The following is a 26,713-nucleotide window of genomic DNA, read 5'->3' on the forward strand; positions in this document are numbered from 1 at the left end:
ACAAGCAGACCATTTCTTTCCAAAACCTTCCCAAAATGCCTCAACCTTGTGCTGTATTCACCAACTTCTAATGCCACCCACAAGCTATTATCACACTTTTTCCTCTCTAAAGGTCATTTTCTTTTTATAAAATATATTTAGTTCAGTCTTACGAAACGTCCCTCTGTGACACAAGCTTTGGCTTGGGACTGATCTCATCTCCTTAAGTCAGGCTAAAGCCCTCAGAGCCACCTGTCCATCACAGCAGTGTGATTACATGCTCTCCTTACGGTTCTTGAACTCAACCACAGTTATATCTGCAGAGGTTACTGTTCTGCTTCTTTACAACACATTTACATAGTATATTTTGGAAAATTTAGAGCACTTAAAAAAATTACCATCACCCAAACAAGCTAGGTCAATAAAAAAATTTCTCTAAAAGATAAATCAATCCAACTTTGGGTCATTTTTTTAACCCAGTGGCTGTTTTTATCCATATCTGACCCAAAGTTAGGTTGAGGCAAGTTTTTATTTATGGATTCTGAAGTAACATTGAACTGCAATGGACAAATGTAAATATGATAAGGCAAGAGAGAGAGAGAGAGATTTCATTGCTGCCTTTATTTATTTGTATTGGCAATTACAGGTTAGCAGTGTCAAGCAAACATTGAAGAATTGGCACAAGAAACAAAAAAGGCAATCTTGACACTGCATAACAAACAAAACAACACATAACTATTACATATCTGAAAAAGTTTCGTTTTCTTTAAAAACAGGGTATAAAAATATGATCATATATTTAAATAAATATACCTTGCAACATAATTCACAGTTCATTAAGTGTCTTCAAAATATCTGACTTTTAAAGCCTTCATAATCTTCTGAGAGTAAATCAGTCAGCGTAAACAAACAGAAATGGGCTTCAGACTCTACAAAGAGTTGATTCTCATTCATTTAAAATAGCTATTTCCAAGGAACCTTTTGGAACATTTACAAGTGAAATAAAATGATCACATTTTTTCTTTGTAAGAAAATGTTCCAAAAGCACACATTTTGGTTTCATTTGTGATTTTAATGTGCAAAGGGACCGCTTGAGCTAATGGTAATCCCAAAGTACACTTCAACATTTCTTCATCAGAACAACATGCTCAATATTTGGTGACTTGTTTTTTGATATGATTTGCAGATGTTTTGTACTACATAGATTGACCATTTGGTGTCAACACTCAACAAAATGGTCCTTTGACAACAAACTACTGAAGATGGGAAAAACAATAGACTACGGCTCTGCGGCATTAATCTTTCTGTGTGGCCCAATCCCAATTTTACCCCTTAGCCCTTCCCCTTATCTAGCTATTAGCCCTATGCCTTCAAGCTAAACTGAATTGGAACACACCTATCTTTTCACATGATTGCACAAAACGAAGGGTTGTAGTGTCACAATTCTGTTTAGCTTGAAGGCATAGCGCTAGTGGGAAGAGCTAGATACCCCTTGAAACAGACATTTCCCAGAATACACCATCTACAGCAGCAGCATGGCTGCACACAGAAGTAAGGAGATGCACAAATTAGCATTTTTCGTCATTACTATGCATATTACAACAAACAAGCATAGACTGAAAAAAATAACTCTTAAGATTTACTTTAAACAAAAGTCCTCGGAACATTTTGCACAAACAAATTTCAAGTAAATTTTACACTCTTATATCAGGTACAATTAACTTGTCAATACCTTGTAAAATTTATCTAATTTATTTAGGAGTGTTAGGTTAAACATTAAGTAAAAGTTAATTGATTATCTTTACTTTTGAGTCTTTATTTATTTAAATGAACCAAGTAATGTCATGTTCTTGTATTAGCAGAAGGAACATTGCTTTTATCAATTTAAATAAATCTCATTAGTTACAAATTAGTACATTTGGTGCAACTTGTTTTAAATTAAGACACACATTTTTATTTGAAATGTGTTATGTCACTTTATTTTAAGCAAATATATTTAGCAAGAGCAACTTTACTTTATAAATGCTTAATGATGTCAGCGCTAGTGTTAGCACAAGCTATAATCTTCTGAGTGAAGAGTTAAACATTAATGCTGATAATAAAAATGGCAAGACGCAAAGCTTGAGTGCTGCTCTTCTGTAAGGTGGTAAAAACGTGTGCTTTTATTTTCAAAATACTGTTTTTTTAATTCAATCCCTTGCAAAGCATGCTGGGAACTATCCATTGCTACATGGTTTGCAATGTTTAGAAAATATTTAAATAAATAATTAATACTTAACTCTTTCCACTCATTTAATTTATTACATGAAGTAAATGTGTAAATATTAAATATGTATTTAGAATATTAGTTATCCTTAACACTATTACAATATAAAAATCATGAGTCAATTTATTTGATTTTTGAACTAAAAAGTCATTTCTTTCAGTGCATGTTTTAATACATTCATAACGGTATTTTATCATTATGATAAAAAAAACTCTATAACCTATCTATAACCAGCCTGATCTCACGAGGAAACGTATGTATTTTACGTTTTGTCAGTTTAGTGGCTAATTTGTACGAATTTGTACGAGTTCAGTCATACGAAAATGTACGATTTTAAAAAGGAGGCATGGCACCCAACCCCACCCCTAACCCTGATCGTCATTGGGTGACGAACAAATCGTATTAAATTGTACGAACTAGAACGTACGAATTACCCACTAAATCAAAAAGTTACAGATTGCCGTAAGATTGTGTTACTATAATCCATATTATAAACTCCTGTACAGTAGGCCCACAACATACTTTCACATCTGACACTCAATAACACTCGAATACCCTGTCAGAAAGGTCTAGTAGCTGGGAATGATGTCTGCTACAATGTTTATGTTGTTTTTGTATGTTTACATAGATAAATATGGCCACGGAGTAAATGTACAATACATTTACGATCTTATTGCTACATTATATCATTATGATAACATGTATGTGCCTTTAGTGATTTCCTGAAAATAAACAGCAAAAAATAACACAACTGGAATAACTACAGCAGTCACAATCATCAATCTCATATGAACAAGAGATTGCGATGACTTGATGATGTGTGCAGGTGTTGTAGTGGTGTCCCATTTCTTAGGGGTACATTTCGGTAAATTTTCACACTTTGTTTTAAGGAGAAGAGGTACAAAAATAGAATTGGGATTGGGCCTATATGTGCACGCTCTCAAATGTAGTATAGTTTAAAGTTTGTACCCGTTTGCAAATAAAGAAGTATATTCTTTATCCTTTTAAATATCAATTTTAGACTTTTGACTTATACAACACAAGATACAAAAGAGTATCACATATAATTCTCATCGAATGTGTAACTTGTTCTTAATTATCCAAATCAAAAACAGCTCTGTAATAAAACGTTACCTTATGCTCTAAGGGTAACAATGCACACTTGAAAAGAAAAATGGAGTAATGAAAACACTCTTTGTAATTAACATAATTACAAAATGACATTCTCTGGCAACTCTGTTAACAGTGAAAGGAATCACTGTGTAATTTTAGTAAATAATAGAAAAAATCACAATATAATAAGTAATGAAATGCCTTACAGTGGGTATTTTGTGCTAACTCTGTGCTAGTTACAATCAACTGCATTATCTACATCTTATTTTTATTCAGATTATTTGTGCATTAAGACATTAAGTTGTTGTATTTTTAAAAAGACATATAAAATATCTTCCTAACTAGATTTAACTGCTGAAGCAGGTTTAAGAGGACATCGATGTATTTTATAGTTTGTAATATCTAAATTAATGACTCGTATTCTTCAAGGATGTGCACTTGTGCTTTTGTGTACATCAACATTATGACTTGATAATGTACCGTAGTCTAAGTTTCTTCAAGTGTCATGTGTATACATTGATATGAAATATATTCAGAAACATTCATTATTACTTTCTGTGATGGCATTTTTGAATATAGTAATAGTAAACTGAAATATGTTTCTGTATATTTGGTAAAATATTCAAGTATAGGTAAATATATTAATCATTTAAGTTGATTTTTTAAGAACTATTTACTACTTCTTGTTTGAGTGAAGAAGATAAATCATTTTTGAAGATGAAAATTAAATAATATTGCTCAAAAATATCCACTAAGATTTTTAATTGTCAAATAGTCGGTCTTCACAGAGCTCCAGTGGCCCCTTTGAGGCTCCACCGAACACTTCGATGTTACTGTCGGTCCAGGACACCACGTTTCCAGGCATGTAGGATGAGCAGTTGGCCATAGTTATGATATCCGTGGAGCGCAGGACCCGATCCCAGATGTTAAAGTGGCTCAGTTCCCCCACAAAGGCCTGGGTGGCATCGAAACGCCCCCCTACTACATCCTGTTGAGGCCATAAACGACAGGCCTCGTTAAGACAACAACAATAACTTCTTTTATTCGCTCTTAGAGGATGTGCATGCTAACTCTACGACATTGTTTTCTACCTAAGGTCAAGTTTTATTTAAAGTTAAACTTCATGAGTCAGTGGCTCTGTTGTGCAGGGGCGGCATAATATTACAGTTACAGTGCAAATGTGAAGTGTGAGGTCTGGGAATGCGAGCAGAAAGTGCTGTATCAGCCCTGCTACTGTTCTCACCTGCTCTTGGCCCAGGATGAGGACTCCTCCAGGCTTGATAGGGTGCCAAGGGGCTAGATTTTCCCCTGAGCCCAATCTTTGGCCATCCTGGTAGGCTTCCCAAAGCCCGTCCCTGGTAGTCCAAGTGATGCAGACATGGTGCCACCTCCCATCGCTCAATGAGAGAGGTAACTGTGCCACCTATTTCACAGCAAAAGGTAACTTTCTTTCTTTTGTGAAAGACAAAGTTTTGTTTTTCCATAAAAAAAATACATATCAATGGCAGGGCTCAACAATAAGGACTGTCTGATGGCACGAGCAATGTGACTAAAGTTTCATTTTTAAATAATGTGACTTTGTCAATTGCATGCAACAGTCTTGTTGCAACATCAAGAAACTTTTTTTGCTTTTAAGCCTTTAAATATTAACTTTCTGCGAGATGTCCTAAACACCATACTGCTTTTTGGTTCCTCTTATCTGATTAGATGTTGTGAGTGTCCTTTTTTTCCATTACCTGGTAATCAATACAGCAAAGAGTCGGCAACATCAAATTATAAGGCTAAAAGAAAACATCTGTGTTTAACGTCTTGGAAGCAGACATTTAAATTAAGTGATGTTTTGCACAGTTTGCTGTAAGTTTTGCAAGTCAGCCACCTTGTTTTAAATAATGTAGAACTGTAATAAACCTGCACAGTTTTCATACTGATCTTTTTGTTTGAATAAAACTTAAAATTTTGCTCATTACACATTTATTAACATTTGAAAATATTTAAACTCTAGATTCACAGATGTTAGTTTTGACAAGTTATTTAAAATTAGTGGCTAAGAAATAGCTGTTAACTTTTTTTTTTGTTTTTTTTTTTTGGTGGGGCCAGTGAAAATTTTGGGCAGGACAAGTAAAAATCTCAACCACTGATCCGATCAGCCCAGTAGAAAAAATCCTCAGCGCTGAACCCTAAATGGTATGACTTTGAAGAGAAACCAATTTTTACATGTTATTTGTCGAATTTAAATTAACTATTTATCCTAATGGATTTTGGATTATTTGAACCCAGTATTGTCTGCACTAGTAGTCTTTTTGTTAGTGTGTCGACACACATAGCACTACTGTTTTCCATTTGCAGCTCAAGGTCCTTTTGCTGATCGTTATCCTATGTTCCTACTCCTGCATTTTTAGAGTGTAAACATTGTTTCGTTTCTTGATTTTCTTTTTATTTTAGACATTTTTTAAAGATTTCTAAATTCTGTAAAAGGTTTAGTAAATTATTGCAGAATTGTCATATTTGGATGTATTACTCTTTAACACAGTAAAATTTACTCAGTTTGGATAGTATTTGGTTCCTCTTTAAATTGAGTTAATGTTACTCAAGTCAATGAGACACTGACTACTCTTACATTTACATCAGTAATTGAATTATTTGCTTAAATCTAAATCTAAATCTAAATTAAGAAAATAAAAAGACTAAGGTGTTTACATGAGTTGCTTTTTGAGTGTTATTTTCATGACCGCGTTTTACATGTTATGGCACATATAAATGAATAATAATAATGTGGTCAGTTATATCCAAACACACATGCTGTGTCCCATATGGTCTGAAACCTGACAAGTGGAAAATCTAAGCTTGTTTTTAATAAAACAAATATACATATGCATATAATAAATAATACTGCTAATAATGATAACATTATACAAAAGCAAATTGTTATGAATAAATTGAAAAAGCACACCGAGATGAAGAGGCATAAAAGTTTGGTTTTTATATTTATGTAGGCTAGAAAATAAAATGTTTTTAATACTTTAATCATTTATATTTATATCCTATAGGCTATATATTTTTATTATATCCAATATATATCCTTAATATTTTAATTACTTTTCATTTGTAAAGATATTTGCGTATTGCTGTAAACCCTGTCTGTATTAAGCAATGTGTAAGCGAGGCGCACAACACCCACGCACTCTGTTTGGCACTTTCACTTTCACTGGGGGGTGTATGTGTGTGGACTACCCTGACGCAAAAAGCGTCGAAAAGTCTTACATGACGATAATAGTTCGATTAGGGTGTTTACTTGTCTATACTGCACTTCAATAATGCGACTAAAATCGGCATACTCCACATGTCTTAATCTGACTTCTCTTTAGTTCTGACCTTATTATGACCTTCATCTGATTAAATTAATCTAAAAAAAATCGCTGTTTACATGGTAGACTCTTAATCAAAGTATTGTCTTAATCGCATTAAAATCAAATGATTGATGTTCACGTAAATGTAGTCAATGAAAGGATTAATACAGTAATGATTGAGAACTGATGAATACCTATTGTTATTAGACAGAAACACAGGAGAGAAACAAAACTACTACTGAATTCAGTCACAGCCTTAGATGAAATCAGCTGAAATATAATACATCGAAGCTCTCAAAATCTCAGCAGAGGATCAACTTGATCAATAAGCAACTTCACAAACAGCAGCATTACCTATTACAAACCTGCTTGCCTTATTATAAAGAGGGACCAAATACTCTCTGAACTGAGTCAGTTTTACTTAATGGATTACACTAATGGTGCATCAGTGTATAATCCTAAATCTCAATTGCACTTGTGATTTTAAACTTTCGATGATATGTTTCCAGGTGGCATGACTGTAAAGGTGTTAGGAGTCTATGGTGTCAATCCTCATACAACGCGTCCACACAGTTTTTTGGGGGGGAATTTAGAGTTTAAAGCTGCATTATATAAAGAGACTGACAGTGAAAAAAAATATTTAATTATTAATCTGTTTTTCTTACAAATCAGAAAGGTTGGAATATAATACCCAAGTTATATTGGACAACTTTTATGCAGCACTGAATTGTAGCTTGGAAGTATAAATCAGCATTCAGAACGTAATTGTTTGTGTTTGACAAGTCAAATTTGACTTACCTTGTCATTGATGAGCAGTTCTATAGGGTTATGGCCCCATTCGATTAGTACGATCTCGTTTGCCTGTCCAGGCACTCCATAAGAAAAAGGGGTTCCAATGCCAGGGCTTGAACCTGACTTGAGCCACATGCATATAGTGAAGGCGTACATTTCAGGCAGGCTTTTCTTTACTTGTCCAAAGAGGTAATTTGTGCGAAGAGGAAGAGAAATCTTGAAATTCTCTGGTGATTTGAATCCAGCTCCTCCTAAAGCCAAAAGTGTTATTCGTTATTTCGTCATCTCTGAAAGGATACAGAAATACGCTGATGATCACAAAACAACTTCATTGCTCCATCGGCATTGGAAAGTAATGAGGTGTCAGACTGTTTCAAATAAAACATTAAAAAGTTTCTTCATTTAAAAATAAAAATCATCATTTACTCAGCCTCCACTTGTTCCAAACCTGTTTAAGTTTCTATTATCTGTTGAACACAAATAAAGATATACTTCCATTGTATATTTTGTTGTTAGTTGCTGCTCTTTCTCAATATTCTTCAGAATATCTAATTTTGTGTTCAGAAAAGAAAGAAATAACTTGAGTGTGAGTAATTGGTAAGAATATGGTTATTTTGGTGTAAACTATCACTTTAAGAAAAATAATGAGGACAGCTTTGATTGATAGAGGAAATCAAGAACACTAAAGCGCATAAAATGGGAATGTTTTGGGAATTTTATACATTTTTTAAAGCTAAAAAAACTCTTGTAAGTTGGAAAAGAACATAGGAATATTTAGTGCAGACCTTTCTCTAGTTCAGAGATTCTGTTCATGAGAGAGTTGAGGGTATTATCTGTGCGCTGGCGATGTGCGACTGTCTCATTATAAAGCTGGGACTTTTCTTCCTCCAACTCATTGACCTTCTTCAGCAGCTGGTTCTCCAAGTCCTCCAGTCGATGCTGCAGTAGATTTCTCAGCTCATTAGGGAAGGAGGCACCAGAGGCATTGGCTCGCATTTGGGAACTATCCATTGCTACATGGTTTGCAATGTTTAGAAAATATTTAAATAAATAATTAATACTTAACTCTTTCCACTCATTTAATTTATTACATGAAGTAAATGTGTAAATATTAAATATGTATTTAGAATATTAGTTATCCTTAACACTATTACAATATAAAAATCATGAGTCAATTTATTTGATTTTTGAACTAAAAAGTCATTTCTTTCAGTGCATGTTTTAATACATTCATAACGGTATTTTATCATTATGATAAAAAAAACTCTATAACCTATCTATAACCAGCCTGATCTCACGAGGAAACGTATGTATTTTACGTTTTGTCAGTTTAGTGGCTAATTTGTACGAATTTGTACGAGTTCAGTCATACGAAAATGTACGATTTTAAAAAGGAGGCATGGCACCCAACCCCACCCCTAACCCTGATCGTCATTGGGTGACGAACAAATCGTATTAAATTGTACGAACTAGAACGTACGAATTACCCACTAAATCAAAAAGTTACAGATTGCCGTAAGATTGTGTTACTATAATCCATATTATAAACTCCTGTACAGTAGGCCCACAACATACTTTCACATCTGACACTCAATAACACTCGAATACCCTGTCAGAAAGGTCTAGTAGCTGGGAATGATGTCTGCTACAATGTTTATGTTGTTTTTGTATGTTTACATAGATAAATATGGCCACGGAGTAAATGTACAATACATTTACGATCTTATTGCTACATTATATCATTATGATAACATGTATGTGCCTTTAGTGATTTCCTGAAAATAAACAGCAAAAAATAACACAACTGGAATAACTACAGCAGTCACAATCATCAATCTCATATGAACAAGAGATTGCGATGACTTGATGATGTGTGCAGGTGTTGTAGTGGTGTCCCATTTCTTAGGGGTACATTTCGGTAAATTTTCACACTTTGTTTTAAGGAGAAGAGGTACAAAAATAGAATTGGGATTGGGCCTATATGTGCACGCTCTCAAATGTAGTATAGTTTAAAGTTTGTACCCGTTTGCAAATAAAGAAGTATATTCTTTATCCTTTTAAATATCAATTTTAGACTTTTGACTTATACAACACAAGATACAAAAGAGTATCACATATAATTCTCATCGAATGTGTAACTTGTTCTTAATTATCCAAATCAAAAACAGCTCTGTAATAAAACGTTACCTTATGCTCTAAGGGTAACAATGCACACTTGAAAAGAAAAATGGAGTAATGAAAACACTCTTTGTAATTAACATAATTACAAAATGACATTCTCTGGCAACTCTGTTAACAGTGAAAGGAATCACTGTGTAATTTTAGTAAATAATAGAAAAAATCACAATATAATAAGTAATGAAATGCCTTACAGTGGGTATTTTGTGCTAACTCTGTGCTAGTTACAATCAACTGCATTATCTACATCTTATTTTTATTCAGATTATTTGTGCATTAAGACATTAAGTTGTTGTATTTTTAAAAAGACATATAAAATATCTTCCTAACTAGATTTAACTGCTGAAGCAGGTTTAAGAGGACATCGATGTATTTTATAGTTTGTAATATCTAAATTAATGACTCGTATTCTTCAAGGATGTGCACTTGTGCTTTTGTGTACATCAACATTATGACTTGATAATGTACCGTAGTCTAAGTTTCTTCAAGTGTCATGTGTATACATTGATATGAAATATATTCAGAAACATTCATTATTACTTTCTGTGATGGCATTTTTGAATATAGTAATAGTAAACTGAAATATGTTTCTGTATATTTGGTAAAATATTCAAGTATAGGTAAATATATTAATCATTTAAGTTGATTTTTTAAGAACTATTTACTACTTCTTGTTTGAGTGAAGAAGATAAATCATTTTTGAAGATGAAAATTAAATAATATTGCTCAAAAATATCCACTAAGATTTTTAATTGTCAAATAGTCGGTCTTCACAGAGCTCCAGTGGCCCCTTTGAGGCTCCACCGAACACTTCGATGTTACTGTCGGTCCAGGACACCACGTTTCCAGGCATGTAGGATGAGCAGTTGGCCATAGTTATGATATCCGTGGAGCGCAGGACCCGATCCCAGATGTTAAAGTGGCTCAGTTCCCCCACAAAGGCCTGGGTGGCATCGAAACGCCCCCCTACTACATCCTGTTGAGGCCATAAACGACAGGCCTCGTTAAGACAACAACAATAACTTCTTTTATTCGCTCTTAGAGGATGTGCATGCTAACTCTACGACATTGTTTTCTACCTAAGGTCAAGTTTTATTTAAAGTTAAACTTCATGAGTCAGTGGCTCTGTTGTGCAGGGGCGGCATAATATTACAGTTACAGTGCAAATGTGAAGTGTGAGGTCTGGGAATGCGAGCAGAAAGTGCTGTATCAGCCCTGCTACTGTTCTCACCTGCTCTTGGCCCAGGATGAGGACTCCTCCAGGCTTGATAGGGTGCCAAGGGGCTAGATTTTCCCCTGAGCCCAATCTTTGGCCATCCTGGTAGGCTTCCCAAAGCCCGTCCCTGGTAGTCCAAGTGATGCAGACATGGTGCCACCTCCCATCGCTCAATGAGAGAGGTAACTGTGCCACCTATTTCACAGCAAAAGGTAACTTTCTTTCTTTTGTGAAAGACAAAGTTTTGTTTTTCCATAAAAAAAATACATATCAATGGCAGGGCTCAACAATAAGGACTGTCTGATGGCACGAGCAATGTGACTAAAGTTTCATTTTTAAATAATGTGACTTTGTCAATTGCATGCAACAGTCTTGTTGCAACATCAAGAAACTTTTTTTGCTTTTAAGCCTTTAAATATTAACTTTCTGCGAGATGTCCTAAACACCATACTGCTTTTTGGTTCCTCTTATCTGATTAGATGTTGTGAGTGTCCTTTTTTTCCATTACCTGGTAATCAATACAGCAAAGAGTCGGCAACATCAAATTATAAGGCTAAAAGAAAACATCTGTGTTTAACGTCTTGGAAGCAGACATTTAAATTAAGTGATGTTTTGCACAGTTTGCTGTAAGTTTTGCAAGTCAGCCACCTTGTTTTAAATAATGTAGAACTGTAATAAACCTGCACAGTTTTCATACTGATCTTTTTGTTTGAATAAAACTTAAAATTTTGCTCATTACACATTTATTAACATTTGAAAATATTTAAACTCTAGATTCACAGATGTTAGTTTTGACAAGTTATTTAAAATTAGTGGCTAAGAAATAGCTGTTAACTTTTTTTTTTGTTTTTTTTTTTTGGTGGGGCCAGTGAAAATTTTGGGCAGGACAAGTAAAAATCTCAACCACTGATCCGATCAGCCCAGTAGAAAAAATCCTCAGCGCTGAACCCTAAATGGTATGACTTTGAAGAGAAACCAATTTTTACATGTTATTTGTCGAATTTAAATTAACTATTTATCCTAATGGATTTTGGATTATTTGAACCCAGTATTGTCTGCACTAGTAGTCTTTTTGTTAGTGTGTCGACACACATAGCACTACTGTTTTCCATTTGCAGCTCAAGGTCCTTTTGCTGATCGTTATCCTATGTTCCTACTCCTGCATTTTTAGAGTGTAAACATTGTTTCGTTTCTTGATTTTCTTTTTATTTTAGACATTTTTTAAAGATTTCTAAATTCTGTAAAAGGTTTAGTAAATTATTGCAGAATTGTCATATTTGGATGTATTACTCTTTAACACAGTAAAATTTACTCAGTTTGGATAGTATTTGGTTCCTCTTTAAATTGAGTTAATGTTACTCAAGTCAATGAGACACTGACTACTCTTACATTTACATCAGTAATTGAATTATTTGCTTAAATCTAAATCTAAATCTAAATTAAGAAAATAAAAAGACTAAGGTGTTTACATGAGTTGCTTTTTGAGTGTTATTTTCATGACCGCGTTTTACATGTTATGGCACATATAAATGAATAATAATAATGTGGTCAGTTATATCCAAACACACATGCTGTGTCCCATATGGTCTGAAACCTGACAAGTGGAAAATCTAAGCTTGTTTTTAATAAAACAAATATACATATGCATATAATAAATAATACTGCTAATAATGATAACATTATACAAAAGCAAATTGTTATGAATAAATTGAAAAAGCACACCGAGATGAAGAGGCATAAAAGTTTGGTTTTTATATTTATGTAGGCTAGAAAATAAAATGTTTTTAATACTTTAATCATTTATATTTATATCCTATAGGCTATATATTTTTATTATATCCAATATATATCCTTAATATTTTAATTACTTTTCATTTGTAAAGATATTTGCGTATTGCTGTAAACCCTGTCTGTATTAAGCAATGTGTAAGCGAGGCGCACAACACCCACGCACTCTGTTTGGCACTTTCACTTTCACTGGGGGGTGTATGTGTGTGGACTACCCTGACGCAAAAAGCGTCGAAAAGTCTTACATGACGATAATAGTTCGATTAGGGTGTTTACTTGTCTATACTGCACTTCAATAATGCGACTAAAATCGGCATACTCCACATGTCTTAATCTGACTTCTCTTTAGTTCTGACCTTATTATGACCTTCATCTGATTAAATTAATCTAAAAAAAATCGCTGTTTACATGGTAGACTCTTAATCAAAGTATTGTCTTAATCGCATTAAAATCAAATGATTGATGTTCACGTAAATGTAGTCAATGAAAGGATTAATACAGTAATGATTGAGAACTGATGAATACCTATTGTTATTAGACAGAAACACAGGAGAGAAACAAAACTACTACTGAATTCAGTCACAGCCTTAGATGAAATCAGCTGAAATATAATACATCGAAGCTCTCAAAATCTCAGCAGAGGATCAACTTGATCAATAAGCAACTTCACAAACAGCAGCATTACCTATTACAAACCTGCTTGCCTTATTATAAAGAGGGACCAAATACTCTCTGAACTGAGTCAGTTTTACTTAATGGATTACACTAATGGTGCATCAGTGTATAATCCTAAATCTCAATTGCACTTGTGATTTTAAACTTTCGATGATATGTTTCCAGGTGGCATGACTGTAAAGGTGTTAGGAGTCTATGGTGTCAATCCTCATACAACGCGTCCACACAGTTTTTTGGGGGGGAATTTAGAGTTTAAAGCTGCATTATATAAAGAGACTGACAGTGAAAAAAAATATTTAATTATTAATCTGTTTTTCTTACAAATCAGAAAGGTTGGAATATAATACCCAAGTTATATTGGACAACTTTTATGCAGCACTGAATTGTAGCTTGGAAGTATAAATCAGCATTCAGAACGTAATTGTTTGTGTTTGACAAGTCAAATTTGACTTACCTTGTCATTGATGAGCAGTTCTATAGGGTTATGGCCCCATTCGATTAGTACGATCTCGTTTGCCTGTCCAGGCACTCCATAAGAAAAAGGGGTTCCAATGCCAGGGCTTGAACCTGACTTGAGCCACATGCATATAGTGAAGGCGTACATTTCAGGCAGGCTTTTCTTTACTTGTCCAAAGAGGTAATTTGTGCGAAGAGGAAGAGAAATCTTGAAATTCTCTGGTGATTTGAATCCAGCTCCTCCTAAAGCCAAAAGTGTTATTCGTTATTTCGTCATCTCTGAAAGGATACAGAAATACGCTGATGATCACAAAACAACTTCATTGCTCCATCGGCATTGGAAAGTAATGAGGTGTCAGACTGTTTCAAATAAAACATTAAAAAGTTTCTTCATTTAAAAATAAAAATCATCATTTACTCAGCCTCCACTTGTTCCAAACCTGTTTAAGTTTCTATTATCTGTTGAACACAAATAAAGATATACTTCCATTGTATATTTTGTTGTTAGTTGCTGCTCTTTCTCAATATTCTTCAGAATATCTAATTTTGTGTTCAGAAAAGAAAGAAATAACTTGAGTGTGAGTAATTGGTAAGAATATGGTTATTTTGGTGTAAACTATCACTTTAAGAAAAATAATGAGGACAGCTTTGATTGATAGAGGAAATCAAGAACACTAAAGCGCATAAAATGGGAATGTTTTGGGAATTTTATACATTTTTTAAAGCTAAAAAAACTCTTGTAAGTTGGAAAAGAACATAGGAATATTTAGTGCAGACCTTTCTCTAGTTCAGAGATTCTGTTCATGAGAGAGTTGAGGGTATTATCTGTGCGCTGGCGATGTGCGACTGTCTCATTATAAAGCTGGGACTTTTCTTCCTCCAACTCATTGACCTTCTTCAGCAGCTGGTTCTCCAAGTCCTCCAGTCGATGCTGCAGTAGATTTCTCAGCTCATTAGGGAAGGAGGCACCAGAGGCATTGGCTCGCATTTGCTGTTGCTTTAAAAGTTAAACAAAAAATAAATTACATGGATTATTGTGGATATTTTATTAAGGTACAGAATTCAATCTGCATTAAATATTAAAATAAAATATAAAAAAATATAAAAAATATATTTTCCAAGACCCATCTATTAAATGTTTTTACATTCAAAAATCAAGTTTAGGTGTCAAGCTTCTTTAAGTCTGACACTATTAAATAATAAAGAATTTTTTTTTTGTTAAGTCATTTTTATGTATGATTTTTCTGTTCGAAAAAAAAAAATCAAATCAAAGATTCTTACTGACATTGAGCAACCTGTAGCATCTATTGACTATTTTTATTGATACAGGGAAAAAAAGGTTTAGATGATTAAATTTGTACTCACCCTAGCAATAAAAAGAAATTTAAAGAACTATTCGATAAAAAGTTTATAAGGCACTGTCATCATTTGTTTGCATTTTTTATATTTTCTTTTAGATGAAAACATAACTGGTTTCTGATTTCTTGAAAGAAATCAGTATGATGAAAAAAAAATAAAGTAGTAGTTTTATTTTTTAAATAACAGTAGTTTTACAGTATCTAATTCATTATTTCTTAAAATGTATAAAATGATTATTATAATTATAACAAAACACTAATCTCTAAAAAACCTAAAATGTGTTTCTAACCCTCTCAAGGCAGGCGTTGCTGATTTGCAACAGTTAAAAGCATAGATTTTGCCTGTTTCTAAAATTTAATTTGAGCCTGAAAGGGTTAAAGATGCACCGACTATAATAAATTAAAGAATTTCTGTAAATAATTACTAAAAAAATTATTCACTATACTGAAAAAAAAAATCATGAGGAGGACATATTTGTATAGTTTTTATTTATTTATTGAAAGACTGAGGTGAGTAAAAACATTTTTACACTAGACTAGAACATTCTTCATTGGGACCGACAGGTGAAAACATGCGTGACTCCTGATTCTGTCAGAAAAATTGATGAGTCTTGTAAAAAATCATGTAATCTAACTGAATTATTTAATAAAATGGATATTGTCCTCTCTAAATCACTGAAAAGCCAATAAATGTCCGGCATAACCAATATTAAAAAATCTGTACTAGAAAAAAAAAAACACTAGAAATACTGTATTTGGGGTGGAGAAAAATAGGTATCCTGTAGTGTTGCTGTAAATCCCTCTTGTAGAAATATTTACTTTTAAAAGTCTACAAAAATAGGTATATAACGAAAACTATAGGAAAATATATAGTTTTACCTATTTATGTCTTTTTAGGGAAAAAAAAAGGCTTCACAGAAAAAGTTGAGTAAAAACATCTTCACATTAGACTAGAACATTCTTTATTGGGACCGGCAGGTGAAGAAATGCGGTCTTGTTTCTTGATTCTGTCAGAGAAATCAATGAGCCTTGTAAAAAAATAAACAAATAAATATAAATAAAAAAGCATACTTTACAATCATAAATTATTTATTATTTTTTATATTTACAATAAATATTAATTAAAATGGATGTGATGTTAATGATAATTTCAAAAGGATTTGCTCTCTGAATCACTTAAAAGCCAAAAATGTCTGGCATAACCAATATTAATAAATCTTTGCTCATAGGACAAAAAGAATGTCCCATAAAGCATTTTCATTGCACAAAATATTTAAGTGTTCTCTTTACTAGAAAAAAAACACACTAGAAATATTTGGGGTGGACAAAAATGGATAATCTACTGTTGCTGTGAATCCCTCTTGTGGGAATATTTACTCTTAAAAGTCTACTAGGAACTAGGAAAATATATATGTCTAAATTCTATCTTTATAGGAAAAAGAAGCTCTGCAGAAAATTAGTATAGGACTTATTAACCAAATTATTTTGACAAAAATCCCTTAGAAATCCTTATAAATATGGGATGCATGATATGTAGTTTATAGGTCTACAGTTCCATCGTTTGCACACAGTCAGATTAACACCTAACATTTAAGTGGCACTGACACATTGCCGACATTTTGTCGCTTGGGGCATCATAAGTAACTTTGGCATTTGTGGTTAAGGGATAGAGACGTTCTAACTAATGAGATAATCCCATCCTGTAAATCTTCAACGCCTCCACATAATTACCAAAATAGTCGTGGCAGAGAAACATCCAGCACAGTGTACTGTTAGTCATTTAATCTCTTTATGCTTAACGTTAAGTGTCAAAAATAAAATATAATAAAATAAAATGAAGACTCACCTCTAAATTTTCCAGTCGATCTTTTAAACCCTGCATGGTCTTTCCAAGAACGTCAATGGTGTCATTTGGATCTTTAGGCACATCATCCATTGTGTCCTTATTCATTTTCCGGAATATTTCCGATTCAGACTCACATCGTGAAAGTTTAGAAGTCAGTTCTTTAATTGTTCCCAGCTGGTTGACAATTGTCTCCTTCTGCTGCAAGATTGTCTCGCGGAGCTGCATGACAGTGTTTCTCAGTTCCTCCTCCTGAAGAGATGCGCTCGGGACAGGCACGGGGCAACTTGTGTCCTGGTCAATGGGGACTGCAGTGCACAGAAAACGCTCCCCTTTCTCGGTTTGTCCGTAAACAACTTTTACACACGTAAGTCCATAGACGCAAATGAGTCCGGCGATCAGATGAAGCATTTTGTAACGATGTAGTGGCAGGCGCGAGCTCAGAGGTTTATTAATCTGTATGCGAATGTAATATTGCGTCGAGTTGCAAAACTTACCTTAAACAACACTTAGCGAATAAATAATTTTCATCTGTGGATATTAGTGATGATTATCCACTGGTCTTTGAATCACAGACGCCGCGTTTCTCACTACTGCTGCTGACAAGAGGAGCGACGCCGTCAATAATGAACTTCAGAGACTCGACCAATCGGATTGGCTGTAGTAGCTATTAACGTCACTGTTAGAGAGCTATAGAGTAGCTGTAAAATAATTTTCGAAAAAAAAACTTTTTTATTAAATAAAGAAAAGGTTGATTTATATATAGGCCTTTTTCTTTTTCTTTTGGCTAACAACACTGAAAACTTTTTTGCAAGATTTTTATTTTTATTTTGGCAAAACAATTACAATTTGCTCTAAAAAGACCTTTGCTTAAAAAGTACAATGAAAAGCATTGTATGCTTACTTTATATATAAAATTATATATTACAAATTATTTTGTTTGGTTTTATTAATTATAAAAAGAGACTTTACAAATTAAGAAAGTTTATTTATTTACTTAATCTTCTTAATCATAAATGTGAACCTCTTTTTTATATTTTGCTTCCTGAAGTGCAACATTACTTTAAGATTATATCTAACTCTCTTACCAAAAAAAGCTTTAAAAAAAAATGTTTCGTAAATTCCTTTAACAGGCCCTTGGCCAGGGTGGAGTTCGGGTTGTTGGAAAGACCTAGCCTTCACTGACAAAGGTCCATAATTTGTCCAATACGCTCATTTTTTTTACTATTATTTTGACTGCTATGCATAATAAATTGTGAAAATAACCCATCAAAAAAAAAAGGCTTTAAAACCAAGCAGAATCTAATGTTCGCTGTCGGTACAGAATTTGCGATACCTTGGCAATTTACACAGCAGAGTAAAGTTACTGTTACGTGAACCGCATCGCCTTTCTAATGATATATGATGTAATAAATTAGTATTTTAAAAATAAGTATTGTATTTTTTGTATATATAATATTGCATTATTTCTTTATTCTAAATCTTTGGGAAATGTTTTTGGTATATAAAAAAGTGTGATTATGATGACTATTCGACAAGCTAATCTAGCAAAAAAAAAAAGTGCTTAAAATGCAGTACTTGAACCTCATAATTAAATAGAAAATGAGGCCCATAACTGCAAAAAGGTCCACTTTGTGAGAACAAAATACCACCCCTTTCACCAGGCTGGCTATGGGCTTGTTTAATGTATATTTTATTTATATACATTTTCACGTTTCTGGTGTTTCTATACATACTGCATTAAAACAAATAAAACTAATTGTATACCATTGAGCAAATTTTTGTTTAAAAAATGTTAAAAATAAAAATAAATAATTAGGTAAGACATAACCTCAGGTAGCCTTAATACAAAAGTCAGCAATAAAGTTTTATACCTTTTACATTATAGCTCAGGAGTTTTTACTCCAGAGTCCGAGGACCTTCAACCACAAGGTCACTCAAAAAGCAAGAATAAAACATTGAAAACAAAAGAATTATTAAATATTTGAATTATTACAATAAAACCAAGCTAATCTATCTTTTTATTTAAATAAATAAATAAAAACATAATTAATCTTTTTTGCTTTAGTGTGTACTTTTAGTGTTTTCCTTGTTCCTGCCTGATGTGTTTATCTTTTTATTATCTGTTGAATTACTGTTTGTTTGAAGCTTGTCCCAATCTTAGCCAATTTACTGAATTGCTATTTTGGATTACTCTTTTTTACAAAAAGAAGCTTTAATGAAGAACTAATCAAAAAAAGCTGTGGTGAACTAAATAAACTGATAATGGGATAACTTGTTGAGAGGGACTAGACAATAGACAGGAGAGCACATGGCACAAAAACGATAACACAAGCCCTGTACTCACATTAACAGGACAAGAACACAGGGCCAATGAGAGCACAAATTAACTGCATGTACACGTGAAACAAAACACAAAAGCATATGGCCGCATGTAAACATGAGCCACATGCTACATACAAGCCAACACAAAACTAAAGACAAGAGACACAAACGCACAACAAGTGAAAGAACACCCACCGTGCACCAAAATACATGGCATAGTTGTTCAAGCCTCTGCACCAATTTGAAGCACCAATTTGAAGAGCACACCACAAACAACCAACGTGTATAAAAAGATAAGAGCGTGCAACCTGAACACGGCCGAGATCACACCTGCATCAAGAGATTAGAGAACGCTCAAGATTACAAGACATAAGTGGCCTGACACTAGCACCCCAAAAAGGGACAGAGACACAACCTTGCATCCACATAGGGAACATTGATCAAGATGGTAAACACAGGACAGCCAAGAAACACCACATGACAAAACAGTCCAGGGTGGGTCGAGTGGGTCAGGGAACCTGCCAGTGAGCCAAGATGTAGCTGGAGGAACAGACCAGGTTGGATCAGGAGGGGTGATCCAGGGATGATCAAATAACAGGGAAGGGTAAAGGCTGATTTATACTTTTGCGTCATGCGCATGCGTATGCTGCAGGGCAGCCTTCACGCGGTCGCATACCCCTCGCCTTCACCGGCACTGATGTGCAAGTCTCAAAAAATGTAACTACACATCACAACGACACATAGCGCGAGCTCTGTGATTGGTCGGCTTGGTAGCACTGACAAATGTGGGCGAGGGTTAGAGCCGTGCAAACTCATTGGAGCAAGTGTTTACATGTGTGAAGTCCCATGGAGTTCCATGGTTATTGCAAAGCAACACAAACAGGCCGTAGAAGTATAAATGCACGGCAATTGCAAGGCATGCGCTGTGGGTCACGCCGATCACTCGATGCAAAAGTAAAAACGAGGCTTTAAAGGGATGGAGTCTTTATGGGGACAGGAAAGGCTGGAGGCCAGACAATAGTGGGCATGGCTGGAGGCCTATTGGGAGCCAGCAGGGCAAGGAGCCTACCTGGCGCATGTATGGCAAGGAGTCTAGGTGATGCAGGAAGGGCACGAAGTGGGACTGGGGCCGGGAGGGTAAGGAACTAGTTCTACTAATAATACTTCAGGTCAAGAGCCTGGGTGTTTATGCATGGTAAGGAGCTGAACTGAGAATGGCAAGGCAAGAAGCTTTATTAGTGCAGACACTGGGCCATGTTCAGGTGCTGGAGCCATCACTGGTGAGCGCTCTGGGGCTGACGTCATCATTGGCGGGTGCTCTAAGGGTGCTTTCACATCTGTAGGTCGCTTCATTTGGTCCGGACCAATTGAAATAAATGATACACTGTTGCAATTTCTGCCGTCTTTTGAAAATTGGGTAAGCTAAATTGTCCATAGTGTATGTGTGTGAATGAGGGTGTATGGGTGTTTTCCAGCAATGGGTTGCAGCTGAAAAGAAATCGGTAAGCCAAAAAGAAATTAATGAATGAAAAGATAAAACCAGAATCCCCAGGAACTAGTCAGTTTGCCTTAAGCAAACCTGGTTTTACCTGGTGCCCATTGCCTCACAGCCTATTCCAGCAATAATCACTGTGCTCAAATATTTATTTATGCTGCAAATTTATAAATTACTAAATAAGCTAATTTAGAAAAGAGAATAAAAAGACACGATTATGTAACAAAATTTAGGATCTGTGGATTTTTTTTTTTTTGCTTCTCTGGGCCCCAGAGTGCTTCTTTTTTATATGTTGATAATTTATCATGCTCACAATCAGGTATGAGGACGTGTGGCTGCCCAGGGATGGGCTGATACTCTGTTGACCCAGGGTGAGTCAGAACAGCTATAAAAAGGTTGTTTTTGTGAGACGGTTTTTTCCAATATTTCACATTTATAGTGTTCATAAATACTATGAGTAATGAAAAATAAAATTAAAATTTTTGCCACGCCTATCGATTGGTCCTATTCTGCCAATGCCATGGACCGGCATGCTCATCCTCTATAGACTGCAATTCTCCTTTATTTAAAGAGCAGAAAAAAACAAAAAACATCCTCAAAACAGACCTCAAGTTTTCGATGGGTTAATCTGAATATTATCAAGCTATGATAATACTTTTGTAAGCAAGATAAACTAAAATAATGTCTTTATTAGACAGTTTCTTCTCCTCGGTGCTGACATATAGTTGAATTCAGAACTATTAGCCCCCTGTTGTTTTTTTCTTTTTAAAATATTTCCCAAATGTTGTTTAACAGAGAATTTACATTTTTACAGTATGTCTGATAGTATTTTTTCTTCTAAAGAAAGTCTTGTTTGTTTTATTTCAGCTAGAATAAAAGCAGTTTTTTTTTATTTTTTAAAAGCCATTTTAAGGTCAAAATTATTAGCCCAAAAATTAATTAGCTTTTTTTTCCCGAAGAACAAACCATCGTTATACAATAACTTGCCTAATTACCCTAACCTGCCTAGTTAACCTGATTAACCTAGTTAAGCCTTTAAATGTCACTTTAAGTGGTATAGAAGTGTCTTAAAAAATATCTAGTAAAATATTATTTACTGTCATCATGGCAAAGATAAAATAAATCAGTTATTAGAAATGAGTTACTAAAACGATTATGTTTAGAAATTTGTTGAAAAAATCTCTCTGTAAAACAGAAGTTGTGTAAAAAAAAAATTAACAGGGGAGTTAATAATTCTGACTTCAACTGTATACTTCAGGTACACCTGTGCTTTGACAAAATAAAAATGAAACTAAAACTAACAATACCCTTAATGAAACAAACTAAAATTAAACTGAAATGTACAGTAATTTTACCAATATCAATATTAAAAACTAAATTAAAAACACAAAATAACCTTGATCTGAGCAGGTGTAGTGTACAAAGTGGACATGTGTACTGTCTAATCAGCAGGACACTGATATGATTGTACCTTTGATAATTTTAATTGGAATAAATGAGTTTAAAATAAATAGTTTATGTCTGTTCTGAAACCATGGAAGGCTTGTTTCACAGGTCTCAGTGAGAGGTCATGTATCTTTTGCAGTAAAATGCAAAACATTTGACACAACAACCAGTGCTGAAGTTTCAGTTTATGCATGCATCAACTGAAACAATTCAAAACGTTGGATAGTTTAGTTTTAAATGATAAATAGAGGAAATATATCAATATCTATAAATAGAAGAACTACTATATAAATGCTGACCTGCTGTATACATGCTGTTGGACCGGAGCAGAGGTTTAAAAGGATCATGACCAGAACTTGGCTTTTGACCAGAGCCACTGCAGAGAAAACTGATGCCGACCAAGGGTATTGCTGAGCCTGGCAGAACTCTGACACCTTCCCACTGGTGGAAAGAACACTATCAAAGAGACAATGCACAATTAATATTGTGTGTTAGATATGGAATTGATACAAATGTTCATCACAATTGAGACAAGGCAGAGACCTTCTGTGGTCCAATTGAAATTAAGTAAAAGGGAGTCTATGGGCCCTATACACACCCAGTGCAATAAGGCACAAGACATGTTTCCCCGACATGTTGCTATTTTTAGACCAGCACAAACCTAATCTTTCAGTTTTCCGCCACGTTGTTTAAATAGCAAATGTTCCAGTGTTCCGGTCTAGCAATGAGGTGTGTTAAGGCACATTGTTGGTGCATTGCTGTTTTGAGAAACTAAAATAGACTGTGCAATAGACCAGCTGGAAGCAGGCCCAAAGTCCTTAGTTATGCGCCTCACTTACACATTGCCTAAAACATGCAAAATGTACAGCAATACACAAATATCTTTACAAATAAAAAAGAAAGGATTAAAATATTACAAAAATGATTCTTCTCGACATAAATATAAAAACCACTGCCTCCATGCCTTCTTCATCTCAGAGGGCTTTTTTTTTCAGTTTATTTACAATCTCAACTTGCTTTTGTATAATGTTGAAATTATTATTATTTATTATATGCATATTTATATTAGTTTTATTAAAACAAGCTTAGATTTGTCCACCTCTCAGGTTTTGGACCATATGGTGCATAGGACATGTGTTTGGATATAACCCAGTTTTTTCACTACATTTTGTTATTATTGTTAATTTATTTGTTTGCTGGAAATTAGAACTGAATTTAGAAACAGTTTTGAAACAAATCTTTGCGCTCAACAAAAAAAATTAAATTTGTAAGCTAATTGATGTCTTCACACCATTTGAAAGTGAAAGTAAATGTTTCACTTAAAGGAGGTTTTTTCTTTATCCTCGTGCTGCAGATGGTCTGTTTAACTGTTTTCTCGCTAAGGAAGCTTCAGTTTTTCCACTTATAAAGTCCACCATGCAAATAGCAAATGTACCATGGCACGACGCAACTGACTCTTAAAGGTAATAGGAGATGAGACTCTGATTGGTTTATTCTGAAAACACACCTATTACTCATTAAGAGAATAAGCACAACCCTGTTAAGACCATGTGCCGCAGCGCAGAGCGCATTTTTCTGTCCTTAAAATAGCAAAAGTGGATTCGGACATACCCTTAATGCTTTTGTTCCCTGCTTTTAGACTAGATCATTAAAATAACTGACCAATAACTGACCATGTCTTTTTTATTATTATTTTTTTATCAAAACATTATATGCTTTGAAAAATTTCAAGAAGATAATCTGAGATTAGAGCAAAAACCTGTGCATAGAGCCCAGAATTTCTAGCAACTCCAATGAGAGCTGACTTGAGATCAAATGCAAATATTCAACATATTGGGTTAATTTTTTCAAACCTGTCAAGGATTTATGTGAAACAGTGGAATGCTAGAAACCACCAGTAAATAACTTTTAAAAAATCTGGCAAATGTGTAAATTCTTGCAATTTAAAATTTCTTTGTCTTTTTATATAACTTGTTAGAAAAGCAACTATTTGAAAACTGCATATTTTTGTAGTTTTGTTTTAAAGGAATAGTCCATCCTTTATCCTTTTATTATCCTTTGCTTGTTTCAATCAATCTTGTATAAATCAACTTATAAAAGTTTGGAACCTCTTGAGAGTGAGTAAATAGTGAGTTACATTTCATTTTGGGTTAAACTATTGTATAGACCAGTGGTGCTCAACCCTGCTCCTGGAGATCGACCTTCCTGCAAAGTTCAGCTCAAACCCTGATCAAACACACCTGAATCAATTAATTAGGACCTGAACAGCCCTTGATAATTACAGGCAGGTGTGTTTGATATGGGTTGCAACTGAAATCTGCAGGAAGGTCGATCGCCAGGAACAGAGTTGGTCACATCTGGTATAGACAATTTCAATGTGGTCCTGTCATTGGCCCATGAACATTTCTGGCTTGTTATCAAACTATTCATAACTGTAACAAGAGGCAATTGAATCATAATGTAATGTTAATGCTATCATAATATTATTTCTAAAGTTTCTCTCTACCAACGTAAGAACATTGCATGGCTCGGATCTTTTCTTATACATTTGCTGATGCAGAAAGGCTTATAAACATCTCCATTGAAGCAATTGGACTTCTAAGGATGGGACTGCACTTGAGTATCTTTATTCTTTTGGTCTGCAACAGTGCATGAGGGGAAACTGATCTGAAGAGAACACAGACAAAAGCAGACAGTCACTTAATCTTAACACTTGATGAATGTTGTTGATCTCTGAAAGGGTGAAACTACAGTGTGAGAAGTAAAGCTCCAGTGTGCAGTCTATAAAGGCTGTCATTCCAGGCAACATTCACCCTATGTTGCCCTCTGTCCATTCATCTATCAAAATACTTTAGAAAAATGCTTCATTGATTCAAATAATTAAAACACTTGTGTTCAGCATTCAAGTAACTGTAATATCAAAACGTAAGAGATTTATTAAGCAGACAGTACTGTGACATTAAATATTCCATGTTTCATCCAAGAATATGTCTTGGTTGGTGTTTAGATTGTATGTTTCTATGCTATGTTTCCATTTACCTATTTGTATTTTGCAATATAAAATATGCTTCATGAAAACACCAAGATTTGAGTAGGAAATAATTGTTTTATTAAACTTATTATAAAATAAAAAAGTGTGCAAAAACTATCATGAAAACACATTTACCGAATACATTCCAGTATGTACATCAAAAAACTTTGACTGTAATCTCATTTTGACTGTGATGAGATAGCGTTAATGGACAAATCAACATACCAACTACATTAAAACTTCTGAAATGTTGTTTTGGTCATTCTAAAATGCCTTTATTTGACAAATGTTTCATCCGATATTTCAGTTTTGTGCAAACATTTGCTTAGCATTTTTAAACAGAAACATTGACATCTGAAAGGTCCAGCCAGTTGGCCCAATAAAGGTGTCCATGGATGAAGGTTCACTGCATGAGGGCCTTTCCAGTGCACAATGTCATTTTAGTTTAAATTTAACTCGTATCTGACTCCAATTTGAATATGAGGTGGTTTAGTATATTAATATATTTATCTTTTGTTTCATCTGACGCCAATCAAACATTAAGTTTATATCAATATAATTTAGATGAATATTTGAAGCTTTTGTCTTTACTCATAACTATTACATTTGCTCATTCGGATGCTCATGTTACTCAAAGGTTCGTCTCGTCCTGTGACACCCCGAACGGTCACTCTTGTTAGTCTAGATTATTAAGCAGAGGTAATTGACTAACACTTTTAGATGGCCGTTTCTATGCTTGCTCATTCTAGAGTATTTTTGATTAGTCCCTTTATGTACACCCTTATGTTCAAAGTAATATTATTTCAAATCATAAGGTCATTATTATAAATATAACCAACTACTGTTCTCTATAATCATTTTGGTTTAGCCAAGCTCAAGGTTTCCACTGTACATTTAATTTAGAACAGCATTACTTTCAAACAAGGGTCAGGCACAACATGTTATGTTACGTGCAACCCGACTCTTTTTCCACCTAAATACACTTAAATCAATACCAATAGTCAGTCTCTGTATCTCTAAAATACAGTTAGTGTGACTGATGCTTCATCTCAACTGGACTTTAGTCCCTTACTGACCTGGCGCAGGAAGTGCGGAAACAAGGATACAGTGTGATCTACTAATTCATAAACAATCAATACATCAAGACATCAAATTCTCAAAGATAAATCTAAGATCAAAAGCTGCATACCTGACTTTAAAATACACACAGTATAGAGCATAAGAGCTATATTCTACGAGCTGATCTGATTGCAGAATTGCCCTGATGCCTTTCCTTAAATAATTAACCCATATTAAAAATCTCCAAGTGGGGGTGTCTTGAGACAACAATGGGAATCCACCTGCTGTGGGAATCAGTAGGTAATTTGGATAAAGGACCCTGAGAAATAACATCCCTTCTGCAGTG

At 34.3% G+C, this 26,713-nt stretch overlaps 2 protein-coding genes across 5 annotated transcripts; both read right to left on the reverse strand.

Moving 5' to 3' along the window:
* Positions 1-582: 582 nt before the first annotated feature.
* Positions 583-8,639, reverse strand: LOC147841363 (neuronal pentraxin-2-like). 3 transcript variants are annotated; one of them, XM_087276080.1, is made up of 6 exons: positions 8,283-8,639; positions 7,504-7,748; positions 4,602-4,781; positions 2,870-4,346; positions 1,030-2,801; positions 583-957 (listed from the first exon to the last, which is right to left on the reverse strand). In XM_087276080.1, exons 1-4 carry the CDS (start codon positions 8,506-8,508, stop codon positions 4,119-4,121), a joined length of 879 nt encoding a protein of 292 aa, XP_087132206.1. In that variant the 5' UTR covers positions 8,509-8,639; the 3' UTR covers positions 583-957; positions 1,030-2,801; positions 2,870-4,118. The 3 variants fall into 3 exon arrangements, with proteins under 3 accessions (XP_087132206.1, XP_087132205.1, XP_087132204.1); XM_087276079.1 differs by having other exon boundaries at positions 583-2,801; XM_087276078.1 differs by having other exon boundaries at positions 583-2,801; positions 2,870-4,370.
* Positions 8,640-10,092: 1,453 nt separating this feature from the next.
* On the reverse strand, positions 10,093-17,639 carry nptx2b (neuronal pentraxin IIb). Of its 2 annotated transcripts, none has more exons than XM_087275123.1 (5): positions 17,015-17,639; positions 14,588-14,807; positions 13,809-14,053; positions 10,907-11,086; positions 10,093-10,675 (listed from the first exon to the last, which is right to left on the reverse strand). In XM_087275123.1, exons 1-5 carry the CDS (start codon positions 17,420-17,422, stop codon positions 10,424-10,426), a joined length of 1,305 nt encoding a protein of 434 aa, XP_087131249.1. In that variant the 5' UTR covers positions 17,423-17,639; the 3' UTR covers positions 10,093-10,423.
* Positions 17,640-26,713: the final 9,074 nt, after the last annotated feature.

The sequence above is a fragment of the Danio rerio genome, chromosome 12 (assembly GCF_052040795.2).
Source record: "Danio rerio strain M-AB ecotype USA chromosome 12, GRCz13ab, whole genome shotgun sequence".
Lineage (NCBI taxonomy): Eukaryota > Metazoa > Chordata > Actinopteri > Cypriniformes > Danionidae > Danio > Danio rerio.